At 36.9% G+C, this 27,704-nt stretch overlaps 1 protein-coding gene across 7 annotated transcripts in view; it reads right to left on the reverse strand.

Annotated features, from left to right (window-relative positions):
* Positions 1 to 27,704, reverse strand: part of LOC135323501 (Fanconi anemia group C protein-like) — an 85,193-nt gene that overhangs the window by 3,654 nt on the left and 53,835 nt on the right. For all 7 annotated transcript variants that reach the window (XM_064499873.1, XM_064499870.1, XM_064499874.1 and 4 more), the window contains 9 exons: positions 27,116 to 27,235; positions 26,276 to 26,340; positions 23,011 to 23,175; positions 19,391 to 19,547; positions 13,435 to 13,487; positions 10,714 to 10,813; positions 7,043 to 7,118; positions 6,124 to 6,196; positions 1,906 to 2,077 (listed from right to left, as the gene is read on the reverse strand). In XM_064499873.1, coding sequence (XP_064355943.1) covers positions 1,906 to 2,077; positions 6,124 to 6,196; positions 7,043 to 7,118; positions 10,714 to 10,813; positions 13,435 to 13,487; positions 19,391 to 19,547; positions 23,011 to 23,175; positions 26,276 to 26,340; positions 27,116 to 27,235 — 981 coding nt within the window. The remainder of the gene's footprint in view (positions 1 to 1,905; positions 2,078 to 6,123; positions 6,197 to 7,042; positions 7,119 to 10,713; positions 10,814 to 13,434; positions 13,488 to 19,390; positions 19,548 to 23,010; positions 23,176 to 26,275; positions 26,341 to 27,115; positions 27,236 to 27,704) is intronic.

Genomic DNA, 27,704 nt, shown 5'->3' on the forward strand with positions numbered 1-27,704 from the left:
ACTTAAACAGATCAACAAAACAGTGAGAAGCAGAACATTCAAACAGGCCTGCGCATCTGAGTGAACTCTAGTATACAGCAGAAGTAGCCTTTTTCTTCTTTAAATCGTTTTAGCCCTCAGTATTCCACTCTTGCTCCTATCTAAGCTGCTACCTAAAATAAGTGACAGAAACTCAACATCTTAAGTCACGAGCACACACCTTCCCAGATGAAAATACGCTGGGTGAAGAGTCCCCCCGAGCTTGGTCTCTGCCAGAAGTTCCCAGCCCATTTTCCTGCCCCTGTTTACAGCTAAACTGGAGATCAGCAGGTCAGAAGTGGTAATCCTTAAGCAGTGAAAGGTGCAACAAGTGGGGAGGGAACCGCTCCGTTTGACAGGGCTCTTAGGTAGCACAGCCTATATGCCCATAACCTCCACTGAAAGCTAACCTGCCAAAGGACATTTTCTTGACAACCTCATCAAGCATAGTGCAGAGTAAAGCAGATGGCTAACTAAAAGGCAGAAGCTTTGCATCAACTGTGGGAATTCTTTTCAAGTAGCCTGATAAGTAGAAAAAACAAATCTTTTTCGCTGTAAATAACTCTAAATAAAAGAATCTTACTGAACTGAAATATTAGACCTCTGGGAATAGATGAGTAATTGCGTGGGCTCTCAATGGAAAAGCTTTTCTCTCACTCATGTTTGTCATGCATTATTACTGAGAATAACAAACTGATAAATAACATAGGGGACACACAGGGAGATGACTAGATTTGGGACAATGTGATTTCACTTTGTAGTGCTGGAGACAGAACAATGCTCCATATATATGGATCTCAACACCTAGTCTTCTGGTTTCATTTGCTCGTGTTTCTTGCTTTGGTCTTGCCTCCTTCCCCAAAACTGCATTTTAAAACTCTAGTTTCTTCACCCCGCTGTAGCTCTAGCCTAACCTTTCCCAGCCAACATTCCACCCCCACGCATACAAACTCTCTCCATCCTAGAAGAGTATGAGAACTTCAAGAGAAAAAAAATAAAAAGTGATTGGAATGGGAGCTTGCATTTGTAGTGCCAATTTTGTAGTGCAAATTTTTGGGAGGGGGAGGAGGAAGGGAAGGAAATGAAAGACTGCAAAACACTGCAATACGTGGAGCAGTGGATGTAAAATGAAAGCATGGTGTTTTAATAGTATAGCATATTTCACTGCATTTTTAAAGCAACAAGTATCAGTTTTAAAATTAAGGAAAACTAGAGATACTGCAGCCAGATTTTGAATCTGAGCTTTGAAGAACAGATTCCCCAGGCTAGTTCAAACTTGCATAACAGGTCTAATTTAAAGATTTTCATGCATATGCATGTATACACAGACACACACCCCTTTTCATGCAACAGGGAGTATGGTTAGAACATTGCTGCATTCTGTTAGAAACTTAACACATGGGAACATAACATGCTTGTTACAATCTCATACGTGCCAAAAATTCAGTGATGAGAGATATAAGAGAAATCAGAATAGACAGGTGTGGTTGGGATTCAGTGCTGCTTCTACTGCTGCTCTTACGATTTCCTCTTGCAAGTGTTTCCTTCACAGAGGATGCTGAATTCTTCTTCACAGATTTCAAAAATACAGTCCTTGATCAGCTTATTTTCTGATTAGAAGCAGCTGAGTTTTTTAAAAGACTGCCAAAAAGTCTATATAATAGCCTTAAAAAAAAAAAAAAGGAAAAAAGCTATCTAAATGTCACTAGCAAGAAAATCCACACAAAAATTATCCTTGAACTACTTCGCTGCAGCACAATTCCCATGAGACCTTGCAAAACCAATACCTTTTTTTTCTTTTTTTGAGTGTACAATTGGTTGTATAGCAATCAGATATAAGCAGGCTGTTGTCTGCTTACTGCTGATTGCTATTGCTACACTACCCACCATTGTTTGAGTCCTTTGCTGATTTTCATTCTGAGGACTGTAGTAAAATGCCAGCAGCCACAGCAAAGCATCTGGTTCTGCAGAGGCCTTCAGTAATTGTTCTGCCGCAATATCCAGCCATTCTCCAAAGCGAGCAATCAAAAACCAGATTTCAAAAAGGTCAACAAAAGATCTGGAAAAAAAAATAAAGACACTTAAGTATTTCTTGTTATTAAAAATTTTAAAATGTCTTAAATTAATTACAAAGGGCGCTGGCATTAAATATGATTGTTAAACTCTTCTTCAGCAGATACTGCCTTATCACTTAAGCAGGTACTCATGCACTGTACTTCTGGCAGTAAAGACCAAAGAAAACATACACCAATGTTATTAAAAAGTTAACTTTGTTGAACAAAGTATCTATACCACTGGCTTCCAATAAATAGCAGTGAGAAAATATTTTGTACTGAAATATACATCTTAAAATTAAATTTTACAATTTATACTCTCCAATTTAAGGATTTTTAAAACTTTAAATTCTATCTTAAAAACTATTCTAACATACTATTGGCTTATATCGCTTTGCAGTTTCTTTTCTGTTTAAGAGCGTATGCTTTTGGTAATTCAGGAAGAAGTACCTTTAAGTGGACTAAATGCAAGTTTTTAAGGATATTATCTATTATCTCCTGACTTTTAAAATTCTGATCCTCTTTAATGAGAATTTGGAAGATATTTACAATCTCAGTTATTGCAGGAAGGAAAAGAAAGGTCAGAAAGGACCACAGCTAATCTCTGCACTCCCTTGTATGTACTCATCTGAAATTAAGATAGATTATTTTCACCATAGCTGATCCAACTGAAGACTTAAGAGAAGAGAAATAATGAGGAAATCCAAAGTAATGATAGGCCTCCCACGAGCAAAAAGTCAAACAGATTGCTTTTGGAAGGGAGGAAGGAAGCAAGGAGACTAAGAACCAAGAATGGGTAGTCCTAACAACTTGTTAGGTCAAAAAAATCAGAGATTTTTCTTCTGTTTTGTTCCTGGGGATTCCAAGAGCTGCTGTGCCACCCTTCCCAGGGAACTCAGAGATTTTCGAAATTTCAGGAGTTGATGAAGTTGTCTCACACAAGCAACTCATCTGGACAATGTGACAATATGACAGTTGGAATAAACCACTTTATCTTTTAGACTTTCTGAAGAGGTCGGAGGGCTGGCTTTTACAGCTGAAGGTATGATGGGTGCAGATAATCTACACCTGGGAGTAGTATACTGTTCAGACATGTCTTCTACAGGTGCCCCAAAATTATCGATATTGTAAATCATAATGTCTATATGCCACACTATCCTGGGGTCTCAAAATCCCATTCCTAGGACACAGGTCCACCATGTTAATATTTTTGGATAAGCATGGTCACTAACAGCATGGTCACTGACATCAGACATAAGAGTTTGGCATAGGATGGGCTGGAAAATACAGTACTGATGTGACTGCTGTAGAAGTCACTGTTGCTGATATCACAGCTTTAGCATGGGTAGCAGCCCATTTCTGACTCCAGGGAACAACAGATGTGTGGCGAAATGTGAGACTAAAATTGCTTAGATAAAGGAACAGGCTCAACACTGACAGAGTCTTTGAAGACACTAGAATCTGGAAAAGTAACATTAAAAACCTTTGAAAAAACATACAAACGTAATCTAGGACAATAGCCTTCCCCTCAGCAAAATAATCTGTTTACTTATCTGACCATAATTCAATGTTATGACAACTTAAGTGGACAGGCAAGGTCTCAGAGATTTACAGTCACACAAGAAATTTAATTAAAAGCTAATTACTAAGAATTGATAGCTTTACTAAGGGTAATACAGACAGTATTTACAATTGGAAGTGTTGATAGCTCAAAGGGTAAATGCATATCCTTAAACTTGAAGCATTAAAATGACTTTAACATGTACTCAACAGACTAGCATCTTATTCTTGCCTCGACAGTCAAGGCACCACTGCACTCCCCACCCGCTGTAACTGCTGTACCGTCCCGAACCAGTGCCTGGTTTGGAGGTGCATCTTGTCCACCTCTGTTCCCATCACAGTCTCTGCTCACTCTGTAGTAGCTACTACGTCAGCCACTCTGCCCCTATTACCAGAAGCGGTCCTGCAGTTTTCCTGGGATATTTCTTCCTTTGTAAACTTACCTCAGTTGATTTCTATTTTATAATGCCATGTAACATTTACTGTTTATTGACATGACTACACGTAATAATAAAAAATGGTAGAGAGGCAATATGTGTATTAGCAATGCACACAGAGCACTCTGCTGTAAGACTTAATACTTAGTATAAAATGACAGCACCAAAAAAAAAAAAAACAAAAAAACAAAAGGCTGTATAAACAAAAAGCACTCATTATAACAGACAATAAGATATGCTGTACTGGAGTAATTATTTGCTCCTCTGTTAATCTTATTAAGTAAAAAGGATACAGAATTAGGAATAAATCAATAAAAGACGCATGAAATACAGTTCCTCATGGATATTAGTTTTTTAAAAAACTTAAGCCAGATCCATTCTCTTTGTAACAGAGAGGGATTTGAGAGGAAACATAATTGCTGCATGAATTGTAAAGGAAATAAGAGGATATTCTGGCAAGTACAGTACTATTCAAACTGGTGTACTATCAAGGCCGAAGGGGGGAAAAGGCAATATAAGCCAAGAAAGGGCTAAGCAACAAAAGAACAGACACGCTTGTATTATTGTAACACATCATGATGGATGATATTTGTTTTATTTGTTTGTTCTATGTTTGAGTTACAGTTCTTTAAGAAGTCAGGGTCAGCTACTAGTCACGCTTCAAGGGAGAAAGCGTTTGACAGACTTTAGAGTAGAACACGCAAGACATAGCACCAAACCGCAGCTCAAACAGAAAGTCTGAGAAGCAGGTAGTAGGCAGCCAGGCCTCGGAGGGAACTGCAAAAACTTTTTTCTACCACTCAAGAAAACCTCTCCGTGAGTTAACTGAAACCAAGTGTGGACACAAGGACCTGCCTTCCAGGATGCCATGAAAAAGGTGACAGCTGGGAGTCTTGTTCTGTGAATCTATCTGACCTGGTCACTCTATGTTTTTATTTAAACTGTTTCAGTTTTTAAATCAAAATGAAATTGGCTTTTTTTGAGTTTAAAAGTTGTTCAATATTCTTTGGAGAGCTCATTCTTGGAGCAGATCTAAGCAGATTCCTATCAAAACTCTAGGCAACTCAGGGTCTCATCATACACCTGGTAAGAAAGAATTAGAGGGCAGCAAGAGACAGAGATATATCTTTTTTCATTCTTTTCAGATACTCCTACAACATCTATCACCAAAGCAGAATTCACGCAGACAGACACTATCATTCATTATAACAACTATTCAGACAAAAAAAAAAGCTACAGACAAAAGGTCAGAAACAGGGGGTGTTGCCTCAAAGTGCAATATAACAAACTACGAATAGCCTAACAGTTGTATCTTGATGAAAAATCAAGAGATTTGAAGTTTAGATGTTTTCACGAACCTGCAGAAAGCCAATCCCATCTCCTTTATAAACAATCCTGCTCCCTACAGGCTTTTTCCAATAGTAGCTGCTTTTCTGGTAGGGAGAGTTCTCTTGTTATGCCAAAGAAATGGAGAAATGCCAGACCAAGTTTCCAACCAGCATCCTCAAAGGCAACTCGCCTTCCTTCAGCCCACAGTTTGGACTCATTTTTTCCCACATGATAAACCTCCCTGTACATCCCCTCACAGCGCTTCTTCAGGACTCTGCTTCTGCTGCAGTGGCTCTGTGTCCTGAAGACAAGGAAAGAGCAAGGGCAATGCCCAGGACAAGTTCCCACTGGCTTGTTCGCATTGGACCCTCTCTGGACACGGTAATGATTTTGAAAAACTCAGGATTAGAAATTCAATCCAGAAAACTTTCAGGAGAAAAATGGGAGAGCAGGCAAGTAAGCATTTCTTTGATACAGTTCAGTTGTTTGCTGAAGTGAAACTACAAAATTGTGTTTTGTGAGAGGCTTATTGGTCAGGTCTACCTGTGCTACAAAGTTCAGTTCTATAGGTAATCTAAGTCCTAATCTTTAAAAGAAGGCTGAATTTAGAGAATATTAAGAAAATTACACTCGAAGAAATGTGGCCAGTAACGACTGCAAAGTATGTGATTTTCCACAAAGTAACAGACGTAAAGCACAAAAAAAGAGACTATAACACTGCTTACCTAATGCTTTCATCTTCTACTAATGTTTTGAGCATTTCTGAAATATGTTTCAAGTGCTGAGAGCAATGCGTACCTGGCAATTAGGGAGGAAGGAAGAATAAAAAAATCTCAAGAAAAATGAACTGAAACAACAAAATTAACCATATTAAACTAGCATGCAAATTTGTATGACGTGACTGCATTTTCACAAAGCATTTAAAATTTCATTTTAAAATTTCCCAATTTTCAGCCATAACTATTACTGCGTTTTCTTAGAACAATTCAGCGACAACACCAAATAAGGAGGTACAGCTAGGTATTATCTTCAAATTAGGCTGATGTACCCTTGTATGAATTCTACCTCAGTATTAGCACATAACCAGTAGAAAAACATTCTCGGACGCTCTTACACTGAGCAGAAATTGTTGCTCATGAAGAGCTGTACTACTTTAAGTAGTGGTTTCTTGACCTAAAAAAATTAATTTTGCAATCTAAAAGCCCCGATGAATTCAAGCTTACAGAGACAAACAGCAAGGCAACACACTAATTCTTGTAATGCACCTATCAGAATTTTCATAATGACAATTAACGGTATTGGAAGATAAGAATACTTTAATATCTTTACAGATCTCAGTAACTTGTCTTAATTCCCAGCATCACTGCTTTTATACTAAAAATAACACACTCCTCCCTTGTTATCCAGCTCAGTTTTAGTTTTCTTTAAAGTTATAGCTGTATTATTCTTACACAATAACGACATGTGCCTACAAAAGATACACTAAAAGAACGTTATAAAAATTGCAAAGTTAAAACACCCAATTTTCAGGAAATGCCAAAATTTAAGTTGCAGGTAAAATCTTGACTTAGGCCCTTTTAAAGTTATTTTAAGACATACAGACAATGCAGGTCAATGCTGTAAACATTTCATGAAGAAACTTACTGAAAGGTCGTCTGAGCAAAGCTATTACGAGAGGCTGGTGATGGCGAGAGAAGTAGGCTTTCAGTGGAAACTTATGCTAAAATACAAAATTGTCATTTTAAGAACTTTCCGGACAGTTTTCAAGAATAAACCCACAGCTACCAAACTCATCTAACATAGTAACTAACAATACAGTCTGAAGTAAAAGGACACACAATTTATTCTAGACATAATTTTAACATTTTGCATAAAGACAGAAAGAGAAAATGTAAGAAAAGCTTGCTTAAAAAAAGTATTTATGGATTTTTTTAATACATGCATTAAAAAGGATTCAGAGTATGATGAGAATTAAATCTTACTATTCCTAGTTTTTTTTCTACTATAACCACAAAAATCTTTATTCTTCTTTATTCTAATACGCAGAGGTAAAAAGAGATACTTATTTATTCACTTTCATTTTATGACGTAAATGGGTTTGTGGACCTATCCAGCTAACAACTAGTAACATCCACAAAATCTGAGGGTATGATGTAGATTATTGCCTTACGCTGAGAAATGGAAAACTAAAACTCTTAGGATCTGATTCAGCACAAGGTAGGTAGTCACCGATGACAAATTTGCCCTCCGTTTAGCTGGGCACATGTGATTTGTACGCTGTGAACATAGCTGCTTGTGCAATTGCGGGACTAACAGCAGCACACCTTTAATCTTTTTGTTCTGCAAGCATCTACTACAGGCACATCTAACATGTATCACCCATGCATAACTGCAGTGTGACCTCTGTTTAAGCCACCATACTAATGACCTTAGCACTCTTCTGGCTCCTTTCTTCCAGAATAGGAGACTATTGAACGAACAGACCATCTCTCAAAACACAGACTTGGAAAACAGACTATATAGAATGTGATAAATTTCTGAATCCAGTGAAGACTGCATTTAGTTTAAGCATTCAGATGTGGGAAATATATATGTGTCTTATAAACAAATGGAATGACACATTGTCAGTATTTTTCTCTTCTGTAGATAATAGTTAACTGAAATTACACTGCACTAATATATACAGTATCCTCAAACATGCAGTGTATCACTGGTATGACAAGACTCTAAAAGTCTATTTGTCAAGTGGAATTAGCTTAATTAAAAGTTAATAATCCCTACACTAAAGTATGCATGTGGCCAATTAGCTTGCCCCAAAAATCCCCATGAAAAAGCAGCCCTTGACACAGTTAGTAGCCAAGAGAACCCACAGCATGAATTACATACGAAAACTGTATTGCAAGATAAGTGAAAACTGATTTTCAGCATACAGTTTAAGCAAAGCAAAAAAGTTTGCTTCCTACCACACAAGCATAGTATTTTAGGCGGTTCGTTCCTTACATAAACTATCACAAACTACAAAGCAAGGCACTAAGCGATAAAGCGAGTTTGGATTGGCTGGATGTAATAACTAACATAACAGCACCACGTTTCTCGCTTAACAATAAACAGGAAAGAAAAGTGGAAAAGCAATTTAAAATATTTATCCAGCTACTTAAAACAAATATTTAATTTCCAGGTGAAAGCAGCTGACGATCATAAAATGATCAAGGGAAAACACTTTCGGAGGAAATCATAATTTCTATCAAGTAAATACATAAGCTTTAAGTTTATAAATTCAAAACTAACACGACCCAAATATCCTTAAGCCAGCTCTCACTATCATGACAAACTTGAAGAAACCCTGCTTGTACAAAACACAGAGGATCATCCCAACAGTGGTTCCAATACACCCATTCTTAAATTTCTTTTTTGGTGACTACACAAATGGTCTTTTTTCTTGTGTAGGTTTAAACTTCATGTTCCCTTTATACCTTTTTCTGTCTCCCAAAACACAGATGAGCAAGTCTACTCCTAAAATCCACATGACTATTTTTTCAAGCTGTCCAGTTTTTCTCTACATTTTCTTGTTCTCCCTAAATAGTCTGCAAAGTTATTAGAAAAGACAGTTATTTTTGACAGCTGCCACAGTGGCACAGGGAATCATTCTCCTCCTACCTTGCAAACCTGTGCAGCTGCCAGACGTGACCTGGCTCTTTGAAGGAATTTTTGGACATACATGTTTGCCTAGCCTTTCTTCAATTAACTGCCTTATAAATTCCTAAAGTCTCAGATGACCCAGCCAGATCCCTCTTCATCCTCTGTCATTAAGTGGTTTTATCCTTCTTACGTGAAATGTTAATGGAGCAAATTATGTCCTGTTAAGTGTACCTGGGTACCACAAAGATGGGTGCCTTATGAATACATATGATATTGGCATGACAAAACAAATATGATCAGACTGATTTAAAAAAGTTTATGAAGCTGTCCATGACTGCATTCTTATATGCCAAGTCTTAGTCAACATTATGATTGATTCATAAACACTGAAATGAGGCATTTTAAATTCTAATATTTAAGATACTACCTTAATTAGAGGCCCATGAATCTAATTGTATATAAATTGAATACAGGAAACTACTTAACATTTAAAACCAGCTTCAAAAACAAGTGGGCAATAGTCCATGTCACAATGTTAGCAGATGAAGGACTTTTGCCCTAAAGCAAACTCATTGCCTGCACAACAGGTTTAGCCCTAAGGTGTCTGAAGGGTGTGGGATCTTTACCTGTGTTCCCCACCCAGTCACCCCCACCTCCCTGGAGCTACACAATGTGCTGCTGCCACGCAACCAGGGTGGCATAAAATCTACATGCGCAGCACCTATATATTACACAAGACAGCTGCAGTTTCATCCTTAATTCCTATTGCCTGAAGCTAGAAGACAGATTCGATCACAGTGCTAATTAGACGCAAGTACATCACAAGTTCCAAGATGAAGACCCAAACCTCTCTTAATTATCATCTTCCAAAAAGATGCAGAAATCAAAGGAATTGAAAATTTTTTCAAGTCTAAGAGGGAAAATTAGCAAACAGTAGGATGCTTTCCCAAACTTTTGCCATGCAGTTATGAAAAGGTAAGAATGTCAAATGACAGTGTGTTTCGGGTGCCTAAAAGAAGTACGTAGCCTATAAACAGAACGAGACTTTTTCAAATTCCTATTTTGAAGTTTTAAAATGAGAAACTGATCCTCCTCTTGGTTAAACTAATACAGAACAAAGTAATTCTACTTAATTCAGTACGAGCAGTATAAAAACTCGTGCAGGAGAAGAGTTCCTGAGCTGGGAAATTTGAAGCTTTAAACTGAGGCCAAATCTCCGATCTCCGAAAGGCCACTGTTGAAGGTTAAAAACTGAAAGCAATATGTATTCCAGGTCTTTGACCTTTTGGACAGACTGACTAAAAAACTGAGTATTTCATATTCTACTTACAATTCTTTGGAAGAGGAGGGAGGGGGGGTTATCCCCTCCATTTCACTTATTAGCAAGATCCTTGCTACTGCAGAAGAAAAACTCATTTAACAAATTAACTGCCCCTGTGTAAATCACAGTTTAGACTGGGGGATTACTCCAGGATAATGTCAGATAAGCTGCTCTTACATATTGGTTTTGCACTGCATTTTTATTCTCAGGTGAAAATGTCTGAACTGAGCCATTATTTAGCTCGTTATATTCAATCACCATTCTTAACAGTAAAAAAGTTTTTTTTCCTTAAAAATTTTAAATTAATTTATTAATTTAAATTAAAAAAAGGTCATTAAAATAGATCTCGACTAACCTGCTTGTTATTGTTCTGGTGAGCCTGAACAAAGAGCTGTGTAAACACCTGTATTATGGTCATAACTTCTGGAGCTCCATCAGTTTCCAGTAGTGCATTCCTAAGCATTGAAAAGTTAGATTATGACAGATCAGATTATTAGTGTGCCAATCACACCACTGTTAATTGAATGAAGGGGGGGAAAAGTACATTCTTTCAATGTTGTGGCCTCAAGCTGTGTCTGAACTCATCAGGCTATTATGCCAGCATGAAAACTGACAGAACTACTAACTTTGCAGGCATTTCTTAGAGAAAACATATGTTAACTATATAAATAAACTATATGTATTATGTATATACAATGTACACACAGACATAAAGAATTTCCCCTACCCCTTGGGGGAAAAAAGAGAGTAAAATTAAAAAAAACGACTTCCACAACCTTAATTTTCAGCATCTGAATAGTCTTACTGGGTTCAATGCAACTATTCGCAAGCTTACAGTTAGGCACGCTTTAGTGCTTTGCTGGCCTGTGTCCCACAGGCCATCTCAAGCTAGAGAAAAAGTATAATCTCCTGGGATATGGTACATGGAGCAAAAGAAACTTAGACTATCACTGTTAAGTACTGCACTCCTACTGAAGCAAGGGAAATAGGAAAAAGTTACACATTTAAAATACTAAACAAGAAGACTGAACTTTAATATTAAATAATACAGTCGGTGTGCAGTCTCTGTGACTCATTAGTGATTGTTAAGCAATGAGTCAGAAGCACAAACAGAAATGAATATATACCAAAGGCGTACTCTAAATCAGTAATTGCTACAGATGTAATTAGGGACAAATGCATTTCCAAGTACGTTCACTGGTGAAATCATAAAAATCCATTCTGGAAATTTTATATCTGCAAGATGGAAACAAATAACACATTCCTGTAAGTCAGAAGTTTCACAAAACTGGAGGAAAATACAATCTCTAATATAAACACAGAAATATTACATAGAAATTCACAGACTCTAGAATTCTGTATATCCACACACAATAACAAAATAAGCTTCTACTTGAAAAAAAGGTTTTTCTGTCCGAGATAAAACAGTCTAACACAATCAAGCTCAACGAGAAGAATACGAAGAGCAGGAAAAATTATTCCTGTAAGAGACATGAGGTTGAGATGGATGCTTCTAACAAAGTATAGCCCCCAAAACCATAACTGCAGTTTTGTGCCAGGTGTAGAAAGCAATAAAGTAGAAGCTCTATTTCAGCAGCAGCTCTCTAAAACCTCCCATGGGACTAAATACAGAATACTGTGTTAATTTCTGGGCAGCACTTGAAAAAAGCTGGAAGTATGTCAGAGAAGTACAACAAAAATGAAAACAAAGCTGCAGAAACAATTGATCCACAAAAGCAGGCCAACACGTACTGCTTCCTTTAATACTAAAAGGACCAGCAACACAGTATTTTTTAAACAAATTAAGGGTTTAATGCCAAGAATGCAAAGGAATTACTTGATGCAATGCATGAGCATACTAAATAGACACAATGGAAAACAAGCAAGGGAACGGACTTTGACTCTTCAGCTGAACAACAGGAAAACATGCTGAATTTCTAAAATCATTTGGAACATTAAAAAAAGACAGTGCAAAGTATTATTTGGAAATACTAATAAACCAGTTTTGTCTCATTACACCATCGCTATAGACAGCCTCCAGCTTAAGACATTTGTACGGGTCTGTTCGGAAGTCATATCAACCCTCAAGTGCATTTTTCCTTGGGAAAGCGCCTGGTGTCGACTTCAACCGTTCAAAATCTGCTAACCCTGCTCAGCAAACGGGCCACAGTAAGCGAAAGGGCTGCTAGAGCAAGAGCTGCTAAATGGCTCCCTTTCACGATACAGCGGTCTACAGTTTCTGCAGCAGCAATCCTTCTGTCAGTACCTGCGCAAACCGAAACACACACACGCGGACACATAAACACACACAGACACATAAATGCCCCCGAACACATGCACTGGGAAGCTGTTTTTCCTTGAAAAGCAGGAGCTTTGATGAATGAGGACTGTCAGTTTCTTGTTAGCACCAAGTACATTATTTTGTATCAAAATCATAGTACTGACTAGGATTGGGGTAGATTACTTCAAAAGAATGGTAAAATAATAAGAAAGTCAATGGAAGAGAAAAAGCCACTGAAAACTGAGTACAAAGGACTGGAAGCCCCCATGTGGTGAACAATACATATTACTTGAAAAGTATTTTAAAACACATTCAAAACCAGATTCTTTACTAACCGGCAGATCAACAGTTTAATGCCTTGAAGAGCACAGCTGATGTCAATCCCGAAAGATTTTTAACACAATTTTAGAGAGGCCACACTAACAAGCACAAATGTTTTAGCTCAGCTCCAAGGCCTTCATGCTGCCATGGGCCAAGTCATTACTGAGCATTTATATTTCTTACATCAGATCATATTTCAATGATAAAATTCAAATTTTTACTTTACGGGCTAAAATACACTATTTTATCAATAATTGTTATAATGTAACTTTCATATAAGTTTCATTTCAAGACTAACATTGGCTATTATTTGTCCTATGTGTCACAGAAGAGTACGCAGAGGCATGCAGCTAAAGAACAGGACATCCAGAAATTATAATACATCACAGATTATAATACTGCATATTCACAAATAAATTCTCAGTGTATAAACTGGTCATTTGAAACACTTCCCAATACAATCTCAAAACTTACTTGAAAATCTCATCAACAACTCTGAAAATGGCAGGATGGCTCGCTGCTTGTGGCTGATGATAAGGAAATGAAAGGAAACGGGTCATTAATTAATAAGAAGCAACTCAAACAACTGTCACTGTATAATTTATTACCTTAACCCATGGATGCTATTATGCTGCAATTACTAAACTATAGATCTCATATCAACTGTTATTAAACACTCAGACTCTCTCACAATTCACTTCTTAAACATAACTGCATCAGGATCAAGAAAGGAGACCCACGGCAAGACCAAGCAGGCTAAACAGCTGCTAAATTCAAACACCTGGGATCCCAAACTGTTTATGACAACCATCACTAAAAATACTAGGGGTGGCAGAGAAATGAAACAGGTTATTGCATGCAATCGCTGGAGATGAGAGATGGGGAGCAACTTTACTAAAAGTTTTCTTCCTGCCTTTACAGACAATCCCGTCGGATGTAATTCGTGATTCTTGCTAAATCAACAAAATTAAACATCAGAAATTAAATCTGTAGCCTTATCTCCTCTGTCTTTAATACTACCACACACATTTTGATCCAAGGTATTTTTCCACAGTATTCTGTTGTTCTCTGAATTTCAGAGTTGCTAATATGACCTAAGTATCTCAGTGCATCTTCTAGATCAAACTGTAATTTTTTTAACCTAGTGAAGCTTTTTATCTTCATGGTGTCAGCATACAAAAGGCTGCTTTAAGAAAGTTGTTACATTAAACATGCATTAGTAAACATATTACTTTTTTAATCCCATATTCATAAATTCTAAGATTTCTGTAGGCTTTTATACAGCCGCAGGATTAAACAACCACTTATATATTCCTCCTCATATATTTATCTAAGTAAAAAAAACAAAAGCAAATCCTATCACACCTTGTCTTTTCTGAAGTTAGCACCTGAAGATTTGATAATTCTTGAACAATCTGGGGTAAAACACGTCTAATAAAATGCACTTTATAGACAGACTTCAGGATGCATGGAAGGAATAGAGTGTATACACACAGTGTTTACTGCAGCAGCTCTAAGTGCTTGAAGCACCACTCCAAAGAAATCTTCTATGCATCTGGCTCAGGCTAAAAAGTACCAAGTGGAAGAGAACTTTTTTAAATCACACACAGGCCAAATGGGGACTTTACTTTCTACAATAATCTCAGAAATTAGACAACCTTTAATATCCTGAAAAGCTCTAGAGAGGCCCGCTCCTTGCTTCTCACAGTTGCCTCTACCCTACTGGCAATACTAGGTGACACCTCATTTTCATCTTTTACCATACTTCTTCCATCACAGGGCTGCAGTAAAGTTGTCCTATTGAACATATGCCACCTTGTGTTCAAAAGCATTTACAGCCAGAGGTTAAAAAAGTGTGGAAAGCAGCATGCAACTCACTGCAAGGCTGAAGTCTCCCAACTCCCATTGCTTGAGGGAGAAAAAAACTGGGTGGATGAGACAAAAAAGAACACTTTTTTTTTTCCTAAAGGGAAATAGTCTAAAGTGAAAAGCATGCTTCAGTTCTGTGGGCTGAAGGATTGAATTCAACCAATTTTTTCTGTCTTTTCAGCTCCTCTGTATACCTCTGCAAGCATGCTATCCTAATGACATACAAGCCCACTGCTGCCAAGGACTTTTTGCCACCGTTCCCAGGAAGGGTCCAGCAGCACCCTGCCTGAGGCACCAAGATCAAACCAAGGTTCCTTTCAACGAGACCAAAATAAATGTGCTCTGAGCAACAAGAAAAAAACTTTCCACTCTTTCCTGACAGGCAGCAACAAATGCGGCACTCATTTTAAGAGCCCCCAGCTAATAGCTCCTTGTATTTAACCTACCCTGCTGAAATCGATACGAATTTCGTCACTGTTATTAAGCAGGAAAAAACTCATTGATTGTTATCTGATTTCATAACAAGGTTTTCATCAATGTGCTGTATTCAATTCATTTGCGAGTCCTGGAAATGAGAATATTTATCATGGCACAAAAGTTTCCACGGCAATTTGAAGGTGCGCCTCTTGTGCAGCACGTCCACACTGCAGCAGTGGCAATTCTGGTGTTCGGGAGGGATTCTCATAGGGTTTTTAGGTTGCTGATTTCATCTCCTTACTTCTTCAAAACAAAGGCATGTTTTACATTTTCATAATCTTGTCTGCAACTATGCAAAATTTTCCAGATAAAGCTCAGATAATAATAAATAAACACCCTGTCTACTGGGAACTTGTTCAATCCCTTTTAAAACATGCACATCCCATACAGCACAATGTACGCTAAGCCAAAAAGATCCAGACACAGGAAACTGGAATTGCCTGGGTAATATAATGATTACAAAGTTTAAGACCATGTATGCTTCTTCAAAAAGAAAAATGAAGAACACAAAAACATCTTTAAAAGAAATAAAACGTGAAAAATGTATTGTAACATGAAGTATTACACATCCAAGTTCTATAAAATCACAGTACTTTTGTACCTGATTTACTACCAGAAAGCAGACTCCTCAGTAAGTCATTTATTACCATAATACAAAGCCAAGCACTGAATGAAGATAAGAAAAATACATTTGCATCTATATTAAGATGGTGTGTACATGGTGTGCAGAAGAATACAGTAATAATCATCTACTGCTTTTTATTCTCATCATAGCATTCTTTATAACAATCACAAGTAAGAATAAACATGAGGAAACAAATTGTGCCCAAGACCACACAGCAACAGAGTTGAAGCGATACCACCAGAAATTCCCGTTCTCTTGGCTTCCAGATTCTCATGCAACTATTTGGACACAACACTTCTACAGTTAAACACAACTTGATTTAAGAAACTACTACACTTCTTTATTTAACATGTCTGCATTTTCCAAATTTAAATTTACCTGTACTCCTGAATTTTATGTAAGTATTATTCAACTAATATATTGCTCTTTTTCTTCTACCAAGTGCTAAATATGTTTTTAATTTCACATTATTTTGAAAGCATTACTATCTTTTCACAGAATTCTTGTATTTAAAGCCCTCCAAATTTCATCAAAATTACGATTAAATTAGTGTGCACTATTTCAAATGTTCTACCATAACGACAGAGCTTTTGAAGACAGACAACACTAAGGAAATTAATCGTGACATAGCTGGACTGTATTACAACAGCAGCAACAAGAACAACGCGGTGCTCATTCTTCCTCTCTGTCCACCTTCTTCTGGCACAGAGGCCAGTGGAAGGCGAGCATGGATCTGGCTGGACTAGAAACCTGGTCATGAGGCAAAGCAAGAGGGCCAAGTAAGGGCATGGGAACTGGAGCGTATCTCCAACTTCAGTACGCTATATGGCAATAGGAAAGAGTCACTGTATCACCTACTACAACTCTATTCTGACTCTAGTGCTGAGGTGAAAACAGAAGCAAGGGAAGCCCCAGGGCGAGAACTCCGTAGAGCGCAGCGCACTTCTGATTCTGGGCCAGACTTAGGAAAGTTGACTGTGTGGAAAAACAACAAAGAGCAATCGCAGAGCGGAGAAGGAGAAGATGACAAATTTTAAGCACTCTCAACCTATAGCAGAAGATTAGGGTTTTCTTATTAGGCTTTTCTTACAACATAACTTTAAAGCAAGAAAACTGCTTTGAAAAAATAACTAAAAAGGGAACATGATTGACACTAATTTGTTCACATTAGTTTATGTAAGTGCTTTACAAATCTGTTTGCATATGTATATATATCCATGCTTTTCTGGTAAAGCATAAAGTACCTAATCTGTGTATTTATTTTAATTTTAGTAATTAACTCACACAGAGAAACGTAGCCCTACTTCAAGAAGACAGACATCCTTACACACGCCAAATTGTTAAGAAGCAAAAGAGCATTTGCGAAGGTCATTTCACTATAAGCAACATGTATAACACTTAGCTTTTGTATTTACTACTTCTCAGTAACTATAAAATTTCCAATATTAATTCCAGTTTCCCCCGAAAGACACAGACATAATTAATAGCATACCATATAAAACACAAGTTAGTGGACCATCACACTGTAATTACTTTTGGAATTCAAATGTAACAGTATTGATATCAAGTTTCTTTCATAATAAAAATATAGTTGTTTATAACTATCTGGATACTCTAGATCTTTATGAGGTTTATCTACATTTGGTTGCTCTATCAAGATATTTTGTTTTGATAAATGACTCCAATAATGCAATTATGAAACAGCTTATTCAAGTTTCCTTCTTATCATATAATATAATCAAATCACAAATAGATTTCTGCCTATTTATACTCTACCGGTTTTACTGCAAATAGAAAAAGGAAAGTCTAAATCAATCAACTTTTGTCTCACCATTCCACATTTTAATTACCATATTCATAAGGCAAAATGAGGTCACTTCCTGCAAATACCATAATCCAACTGTCAAAAAATACATTCCTATATCCCTAAATAAATATTCAGATATTTTTAGACAAGCTAAATTAATCATACTGTTGTATTCAAAATGCTCACTGATCTTAATATCACACAAGTATGTTTACAATACAACTTACACAGATATCATTAGACATTTTAAGCCATAATTTTGCGATCCCATCTCTTTCTCCTTTACTGCCTCCCTGAAGCTTCTCACCTTCTCTTTTTTAATTGCCATTCCATCTCTCTTTTGTACACTCTCTTTCTTAATACATCACTCCTATCAGCAAGAAATATCCACCTTGAAGCTACTCTCACTCTTAGGCCCTCATTCATACCACTTCTTGTCCACAGGATGTCCCCTCTAAACCAGCACTGAAAGCTGCTGCAGGGGTCTTTCCTCCCTGTGAATACTTTCCTTCGAAAGCTCAAATTCTTTGGAGCAGAGAAAAATAGGTACAATCTAAGTGTGCTAGCACAGTAAGGTCCCATCCATTTCAAGAATTAGGGTGTGAAAACAACTCAAGTATGAAAATAATTAATAAACAACATTAAACCAGTAATTATGATAAAGATTTTACTTCCTTCTATATATAAAACCTAGGATTTTTTCTGAGCTATGTATGGTACCCTGTACTACATTCAACTCATATATTGTGTTCAGTACAGAAAAATTATATGCACATAGCCTGTCTTATAGCCTTGTCTTCTGGAAGACCTAGATCCCAAATGATGCGTAAGTACTGATGACACGAAACACCTAAGAGATTTGCAAGCATTGTAAATGACCCTTGAAACAGAAATTTGCAGTTTGAGTTAGAAAGGAAAAAATGCTAAATATGTCATTTCTTTTCCTTTTTAAAAGACATACTATAAAATTTCATAGGGTGAAAATAAGGTATCGTCTGCCTTTTTTGAGTGAGCTCCACTTTAGGAAATATAGAGTGCAAGTGCAAAGCACATGTTTACATTTAAATTTACATTTAATTTTGCAAACTAACATAAGTTTGGAGAAGGCACTGTGTCATTATGTTTTCTAAAAAGAAAGAACATATTTGGTGCACTTTGTATCATAGCATTTGAAATCAAATTTTAATTATAGTTTAGCAAATGTTTTACATTAAGTATTTTGTTCATGTTTGCATGCAAAACCAAGTAACCAAACCCTCCACAATAAAACAATCTACAAAGCATTTCAATTGTTTAAACTGCTAAACTCCCAAGGGCACAGAGACATAAGTAAAAACAGATTCAAATCCTCTCTCCCAAAAGTTTCTAATTTTTAAAGACAGCGGCAGGTATTCACACCCCCACCAACCATATTCTCACTCTCTTTATCTTTCCCTGGTATACGGGTCAAATCTTTCTTCTCTTCTATCAGTTCAGAGTAAAAACTAAAAATGTAAATGATACTTATAAGATTCAAGATTTGCCTTTGTATTAGCAAGTTACATGCCACGCAACAGCCCTTTTCCTCCAAAGATGCTGCCATATATTTGAGAACTCCTTGTCAACTCTTGAGCACAAAGTACAGAATCAAATATACTACCCATTGTACATACCAATAATGAATCTTTTACGACACAAGCTACTTCTTCCAGTGAAGTCATCTGAATGGAAACCAGCTGGTCTAAAAGATATAAAGTAGCTTTTTCAAGGCTTGGTAAGTGACGAAGCCATAGGCCGAAGATAGCTGTTTCAGAGAGGGAGATCTTCTTTCTGGTTTAGGAGGAAAATACTATTTTCATTAAGAAACTGGAAGACAAACAAAAGCACATGCGGTGAAAAAAGACAAAGAACTCAACCTGCAGCAAAAGAGACAAAACCTGGTTTACGGTGCTCTGCTCAATAGGCAGGACTGCCATACTTTCTAAACGTGACCGTAGCTTTATCAAATAATAATGCCAAAGAAAAACAGAGAATCACCATCACCTACAAATGAACCTCAATACCTGTCTTTAAAAATCAAAAATTTGTCTTTGCCAGATCCCAGCAAGTGGAAACAGAAAGTTCAAGTCTGGAGTTCCTTAACTCTCTAGAGAAACAGCCTACCTCATGCTCCCTCTCTTTAAAACCCAGGCTGTTTCCTGTGCACCTGTCTACTAGAAACCATCAGCAGCTGACAGGCAAGCAGAAAGGTCCTACATATTTTTATTGCTGGCTATAATTCAAAGCATTACCTGGCCTTTGCAAAGAAATAAGAAAACAAACAAGGTAGATCGATTCTTGAGCCCACCAACATGGACCAAAGCCTTTTGAAAAAGAAATATTTAAGAAGATAATTATCTCTTTTTACCTGAAGCTTTCAACTATAACTCAGCTGAAATAAAGTATTATATCATTAGAAAATAATGGGCATAGTATATAGTGAGACAACAACATAGTGTGTGTGGACCAGGCACAAATCAAAAACACATTACAGAAACCACCCAAGAAGAGATACTGGACCACAAAACATCCTGCAATATTTTTGCAGCTATTATCCTCATTTCAGATTAAAAGATCAAAATTAAAAAATATATAAATAACTAGAAATATATGCCTTGTTCTTAAATAAAGTGAAGATGATACTAAAATTAGGCAGGGAGAGTACCACGTAGAGCTACTGATAAGAGAAAAACATCAACAGAAAGATTTAACAGCTTTTTAGGTTTTATTTTTCAATGTACGTATTTTAATCATTGTCTAAATAGCAGCCTTCAGAATTTTGACTGGCATTGAAAAGCCATATATTTTCCATTCAAAACTATTTCTTGCACAGCTTCAGTTAAAACTGTATGTCTGTAGGCAAGAAGAAATATCAAAACAAATATTTAGAACTTCAAAATGGTAAAGCTCTGCCCGATTTCAAAATGCTGTATAATATATATATTATTAAAATATGCATATTAGAGTAAATTAAGAATAGCATGAACTTTTAAATTTTCCCTTAAGTCCCTTTCATTTGATTTTTTTATGATAATACGATAGATATTATACCAGAAATAGAAATCTAAGAAGCTTACACAGACATCTTTCAAATCTCAGACTTCAAATCACATAGGAAATAAACCTCAGTCCTTGTCTTTCTCCCACTGTACTTGTACACGGTCCCAGTGGGACACCTCTGAGTTCTGTGAAGCACTGCAAGTCACAAGCTTCTTCCTAGCACTTAGTGACCCTAAATCATGGAGCAGGCTACACCCGAAGGAAATGAGGAAATGTGTTCAGAACACAACGACAGCATTAGGGAACACGCAGTTCAATTATTCACGGCGGGGGGGATTACATGCACACCCCTCCTAAGATTACATGAGCTTCAGTGAAAGGCCAAGGGTATAAAACGCAAAAGAGGTGCAAGTCCACATCCATCCCCAGAGAAACCAAAAACTTTTGTCAGAAACCCTTCATGGGTCATTCAGGCAAAAGCAGTATCAACCGAATTATTTTCACTCACTGTGGTGAACAAGTAGCTCAAAGATTAAACAAGGGACAGATCATTTCAGTAAGAAGAACCTTTTATAACCCTGTAAGGTGATCAGACTCACATTAAGAAGTGTCAAAAGTACGTCATGATCAACTGTTGCCTCACTGACATGAGAACAGACCACCCATGCCGAGCTGTGTACCTGCTCTGAGAAAGTTTTCCAAATTTTGTTACTGCTTGTGGAACAGGTCCATCAGAAGCCATAGAAGACAGACAAGTGAAAGATTGTTCACTGTCTCTTTGGGACACATCTTCCACTAAAGATCTTCAGATTCTTTTTTCACTGATTTTCCTCAGCTTTGAAGAAATGTCTAGAGGCGTTCGTACGTAACACATTAGCAAGTCCTCTTTTCCACTAGTTAATGTCTTTTTGATGGACTTTTCAAGGAAACACTGATGTATATAAGAAACTTAAGCTGAACATCTCAGAGGTAATGCTGTTGAGTACAGAGGAAGCAGTTAAAACTTTGATTAGAAAGGAGAGAAATGGGTAAGTAGGGTGAAGTGTTCCCAAAAGACCCTTTCTAGTATCAAAACTGTTTACCAACACACAAAACTGCAATTTGCTAAAAATTTTTTGCAATTTTTATTTGCATTTTTGTTTTAAAAGCTTTGGATTATACTTCCCTAGCATTAGGTGATCTTTTCTTTGTCCCATACTGAAAACGCCAAGTTCTCCGAAAATAAGGATGTTGAACTTGATGTCCTACAGGGAGTCTGAGTAGGGAACAATGGACAAACCTGATATTCTTGTATCCACACCTCACCCTATTTAGTAGCGGTGCTGCAGCACCCTGTATTAAATGAAGCTACTTCAAGTCTGGCAGCTTCAGACAGAGGTATTTCACATGCCTGTCATTCAAGTCTGTGATGCCACAGACTTCTACACTAAAGGCCAAATAGTTGTCTGCCAGCATGGAATGGAATTTTCTAGTTAACCAAAGATGACAGAAAGTATCCAGTGGCATGGGTATGCAAGAACTTATTCTCAGTAAGAAATTCAGGATCACCCCTTTTGGCTACAATTTTAGTAGATCAGCTCTCAATCAAAAGCAGGCTGCACCACCTCTCCTTCCCTAGCAATGCCAGCCTTCCTGATGCTCAGCTTCGCTCAGCTGCCCTTCATCCATAGGCTGATTTTATCAAAACAGTTGTTTTAGCAGCAGAGAAACAAAAACTATATTTAACAAATTGCTTCCATGAGCCTCATTAAAAATAATCTGTGGTAAAACAGGAGAATTGAAAATGTTGAGAACCAATTTCTCAGGAAAAATAAGATAATATGGAACCACTCAAATGTAAGAATCCATTTTCTGCACAGAAAAATGAGCAAATTTAAAGATGGTTCTCAAAATCTCATGGTAGGAATGTTCATGCACTTCTATGAAAGGGAAATATTTCTATGAAAAGCAATCACATCTTTCACGCAACATTCTAAAAATCCGGTGCAGACTTACACCTCCATTTTAGAGAAAAGGTGGGAAGGGGTTCAGTCAATATCTAAAGCTGTTATGCCGTAATTTGTACATCAGCAAGTGAAAATCCTGGTTTGTCTTGCAACTTGATGTCTGCTATTCAAGTGCAAAGGAAATATTTTATTATAAAAAAGAAAATGCTCGGTGCATTCAGCATACAAGTCCATGGAAAAGATATTTCAATTGATTTAATATTCTTTTTCATGAAGAGTAGAAAAATCACACAGTGTATGCTACTTACTTTAGAAAGGCCTCATTCACGGCGTCTAGAAACTCTGAACTGAGAAGTTCCTGTGATGCACCTCCATGGCAAAGAAGGAGAGTTTCCAGCAATGGAGTTAAATCAGGCAAAGTAATCAGAGGGAGACAGAAAAGGGACACCTCACTCACACGACTGGCTGGAACTCTGAGGGGGGAAAAAAAAATAAATACAGTTCTTATTTTAGAGAAGTCAAAACTTCAACTTCTAAAGCTACAAAGCAAAAGAAGATTAAATTAATTACAGAAGGCTAAGTGTAAGAGATATGTATCTAACTGTATAAAGATTATTTATGGGAATTAATATTGTGTTAATATTACATATTGTCTGAAGAATTTTGAAACGAAGTCAGATAAAATTTTGCTATTTTAGTGCTCAGGGCAAATAACGAGGGACAACAACCCACCTCCGAAATGCAGCTAGGTGTTTGTGTATTAATTACACCCTTTTTAATGGGGAACGCTTTGCCCTTTTCAAGAAAGAGCAATGCAAGGGTAAGGAAGACTACAGTTTCACAGCTCCCGTAGATTCTAGAAGAGACAACCTAGCTGGGTTTAAGGCCTCCTGCAGTTTTTCTTTGACTTTTCTCTCTCCTTTTAATAGAAATTGCTTCTGTGGACAAAACAGTACAAATCCTGCTGTCTTCAAGTGTTCAGACAAAAATTATTTGTTTTAGAGATCTACAGTTGAAGGAATATATAACACTTCTGGATCTTAAATATGGAACACTCACTTGACCTGCTTGCTAAAACTGCATGTTTGGAAATTATTCAAAATGGTGAAATAGCTTGTCATAAGACAAAGAATAAAAAGGTCATTTACAAACATATTCTTGAAACACAATCTTTGAAATATACACAAAAAGGAAAACAGCATAAAACATGAGATTACATTTACAAAAGTAAAAGCATAAGTTTCCCAGAGTATATATAGTTTCTAGATGCAGTTTAAAGAGGAAGACATTTATGAAGACCAACAGCTCCTAAATATTGAATTCCAGCAAATTAGTCAGTGTTGGGTTGTTTGTTGAATTGCTACAAATTACTCCTCATTGCATTGCTTGCTAAAAGGGGCATACACTTAGGGAAAGTCCAAAACTGTTTTCTTTAGATTTATTTTTAATTCCTCAAGAAAGACCCTGCAAGCCATTTTTTCCTGTATTAGTACAACTTCATATTCTTCAAACTATTTTTTGAAAATACTATACAGCTCACTGTGTGCAAGGAATTTGCACAGGTGTTTTGTTATCCATGCTGTTGCAAGTGTCACTAACAACAGAAACAAGACAATGTGCATCTCTAACTGCAAACTACATCTGTCTCTGCAAATTCAATAAAGAGACATACCATAACTCCCACCCTCAAAATTCACCTGAAGTTCTAAGTTTTCCTGTTCTTCGGGTAGAAATCAAGTATTTTTGTCCTCAAAAATCCTGCAGAAAATAGTCTTATTAGCTTTTCAGCCAAACCTCCTTCACCCTAATCTATAAAATGCAGTGTTTGTTTTCTACAGCAAACAAAACTGTGATGCTCCTCATTAACTGGGCTACAGCAATTGCAATACTAATGTAATCTAAATGAACTCAGATCACCTACTCTATCTCACGCAAATGTTTAGGTGCAAGGAGGAAAGGAAGAAAAGAGATAAGCTACACAAGAGAAAGGAGTATAAGAAGCATCATCAAATAAGGAAGACTATTGCAACCCAACTCTTCCAGAAACAGAAAGGTTGTTAGAAGTATTTGTACTACCTCAGCTCAAATGGCAGCAACACACGCTCTCTATGCAGGTAACTACATCCTCCAGTAACCTGGTCTCCTTTTGCTGGTTAAACTACGCTAAAATGCTTAAAACTATCAACAGTTTCCACTGATGAGAAGAAAGCTAGTTTATTTTCTTTCTTGTAACTTCTAAGGCCAGGCAGCATTATACAAGTAATAAAACTCACTTCACCAGCGTGAGCAGCTTTGACTTTGAAGACCAACAAAATATGCAGACGAGAATCACACAGGCCTTTCAAAGAACAGGCACACTTTCGGTAGATTTATATAAAAATATCTATCTTTATTTTGGGGGAGGGGGAGGAGGAATAGCTGGAATATACTTAATTTACTTGCAATCAGAAGGACCTACTGACGCATGCTAAATACAATAATTTTTAAAGTATTTATGAAAAGATTATCATCTGCATTTCAAGAAATCCACATTATATTGTGGATATACAGTGAAAGGGCTCAATCATGTCTGAAATAGTGAGAGTAGAATTAGGCACTTCTTTTCTTCATCACAGATTTTGGCAACTACAGTTCATACAACTCACTCACTCAGTCCTATCATCTAATTCAACATATTTAAGTATCGTGGATGAAGTACGTGATTACTCTCACTGGTTACACCTAGACATGTAGAAGCACACTACATCATGTGGTAAAGTGATTATTAGCCTCTCCTGATAATCCAGATTGGCAATCTAGCCACAGCACATCACATCTTCTTTCATGCTCCCTTTCCCAGGCTTTCTTCCTTAGAAAACCAGGGCAAGGCAGCAGTTAAAAGGGGCAGGAGAGCATGTGCTTGGGTCTCACCCCACACAAAAACTTAGGTTGCACAGTTTAGACATAGCTATGCAGTCTAACAAACTTGTAACTTGGAAGACTGAGGACTACACTGTGTCAATAATGGGGCATGAAATTCAATCTGTGGTTAACTGTGCAATGGTGGTGAAAACTACCCTTTTGAGAGCAAGTAAGCAGTAAAGTCTACTTTGTAAGTAAAGACTACAATGCTCATATACCTCAATCATCAAAAGGAAAACAGCCAAGTTGCTGAGCAAGACATTTAAAATATTTGTATGTGAAACACACAGTATTGCCACAATACTATTTGTTACCAGACCAAGGAACTAAGGGTAAGCACAGTCAAATTTTATTAATAACAACTGCAAAGTAACTGCTATTCAGCCATATGAAACTATCACTCACACACACAAGGAACATCTTTTCCTTTGGAAAAAAAGCTTTTCTTTTTCCTTATGGTAACTACATTGTGACTATCATGTAAGTATAAAGCCTTCTGTGAAGCACAACTTAACAGGCTTGTCCACATAGGAAATTTTCTAAACCCTTGACCACCCAAAACTTTCCAACTGACGCCTAAATACTTACATGCCCAGGGCTGTAAAAAGGTCCTCACTGAACTGTAATGATCCAAACCAAAACATACCAAAATGATGTTTAGATAACACCTACCTCTCTTGAATGTTAAGTCCATTAAACTGATTTCCTTTGAGTTCTGTTACTAACGATAAGACCATCTGTTAAATGAAATAAATGACATTAAAATACACACACTGCAAATAAGCAGACATTAGTTGCATTATTCTCCATGAGAGGGATGCCTTTGGAAATTAGTAACATTCCTTGTCCACTCAGTTTTATTTTTTAATTTTTAAATTATTGGTGCCAAATCAAAGTTTTCCAGACCACTGAATGGCTAAATTATACTGCAAAACTTTTTGTGAACACCCATGAGATATCTTCCCTATTTGACAAATGGCAAGCAATTTATTTCAGCTCTGCTTCCCCAAGAGCTGGGTGTTTTGGAAGAGTGTAACTAATAATTTTTATATGCTTGATCTAATGATTACATTAGATAAAGCATCATTTCATATTATGAAATACTATCCCCATGATTTTTATGTAGTAAAAGACAATTTTCCTAAGACTTAGGGCTCAGTCAAAAAAAGATTCCAAAAGTTAGATTCTAACACAGAAAATAATATATGTTACTTTTAACTTCACAGTGGAGGAAAAAAAAAAAGGATAGGCCAGACATTTTTTTGTTATAACACAACAGCAACAGGTATTTTTACCAATATGTACTACAGTATAACCTAACCAAAAAATTTCTTTTTTCTCTGTAGAGATCTCCCATTTCATTTTCTCCCTTAAAAGGCTGTAAAAGTAACTGAGGTAAGAAAAGATAAACAAAGTTCAGTTCCTGTTCCTTATAACAATGACAACTCCATGGATGTGCTTATAGACTGTTGATTTATTATTAACAAAATCTCAATTGCACAAAATACTTACATTTTTAACCAAGTGAGAATAATAATCTGCTGATGTGTAGCCAAGAGCTGAAATGAATGTATTGGTCCCAGCTTCATTACTTTCCCATTTAGAAGAAGAAAGGAGATGACAGAGCAAACTCTGGAAGAAATCAACGTAAGGGAAATAAAAAAAAGAGTTTGAGGCAATAATACACTTTGTAAAAATAAGCAATTGTTCCTGACCTCTACCTGGGCAAGATCTTTTGATGCGTTGTGGACATTTTACACCATCTCATCAACATGCAAAAGCACACACCTTCTTTCAACCATAAGGAGAATGTCTCTGCTGCTTACTATCAAATATGCCACATACGCCACATGATTTCAGTATTTCTAGAAGAGCAGAGGACACAGTGCCAAAACCAGACAGACCCTTAGGCAGCTTTCAGTCCTCTGGAAGCCATTTCAGTCTGATGCTCTAGGATATAGGGGCATATGCATTGCTACACAGCAGAAAAGCACATGTAGAAATACTCCAATCAAGAAGAGTAAGCAAGAAGTTAATGTTTACTTTTCACATCACTCCTTCAAGATACCCCAGTATTTTGGCTGTTACTCAGGATCTGGCA

The sequence above is a fragment of the Dromaius novaehollandiae genome, chromosome W, assembly GCF_036370855.1.
Source record: "Dromaius novaehollandiae isolate bDroNov1 chromosome W, bDroNov1.hap1, whole genome shotgun sequence".
In the NCBI taxonomy this organism is placed as follows: Eukaryota; Metazoa; Chordata; class Aves; order Casuariiformes; family Dromaiidae; genus Dromaius; species Dromaius novaehollandiae.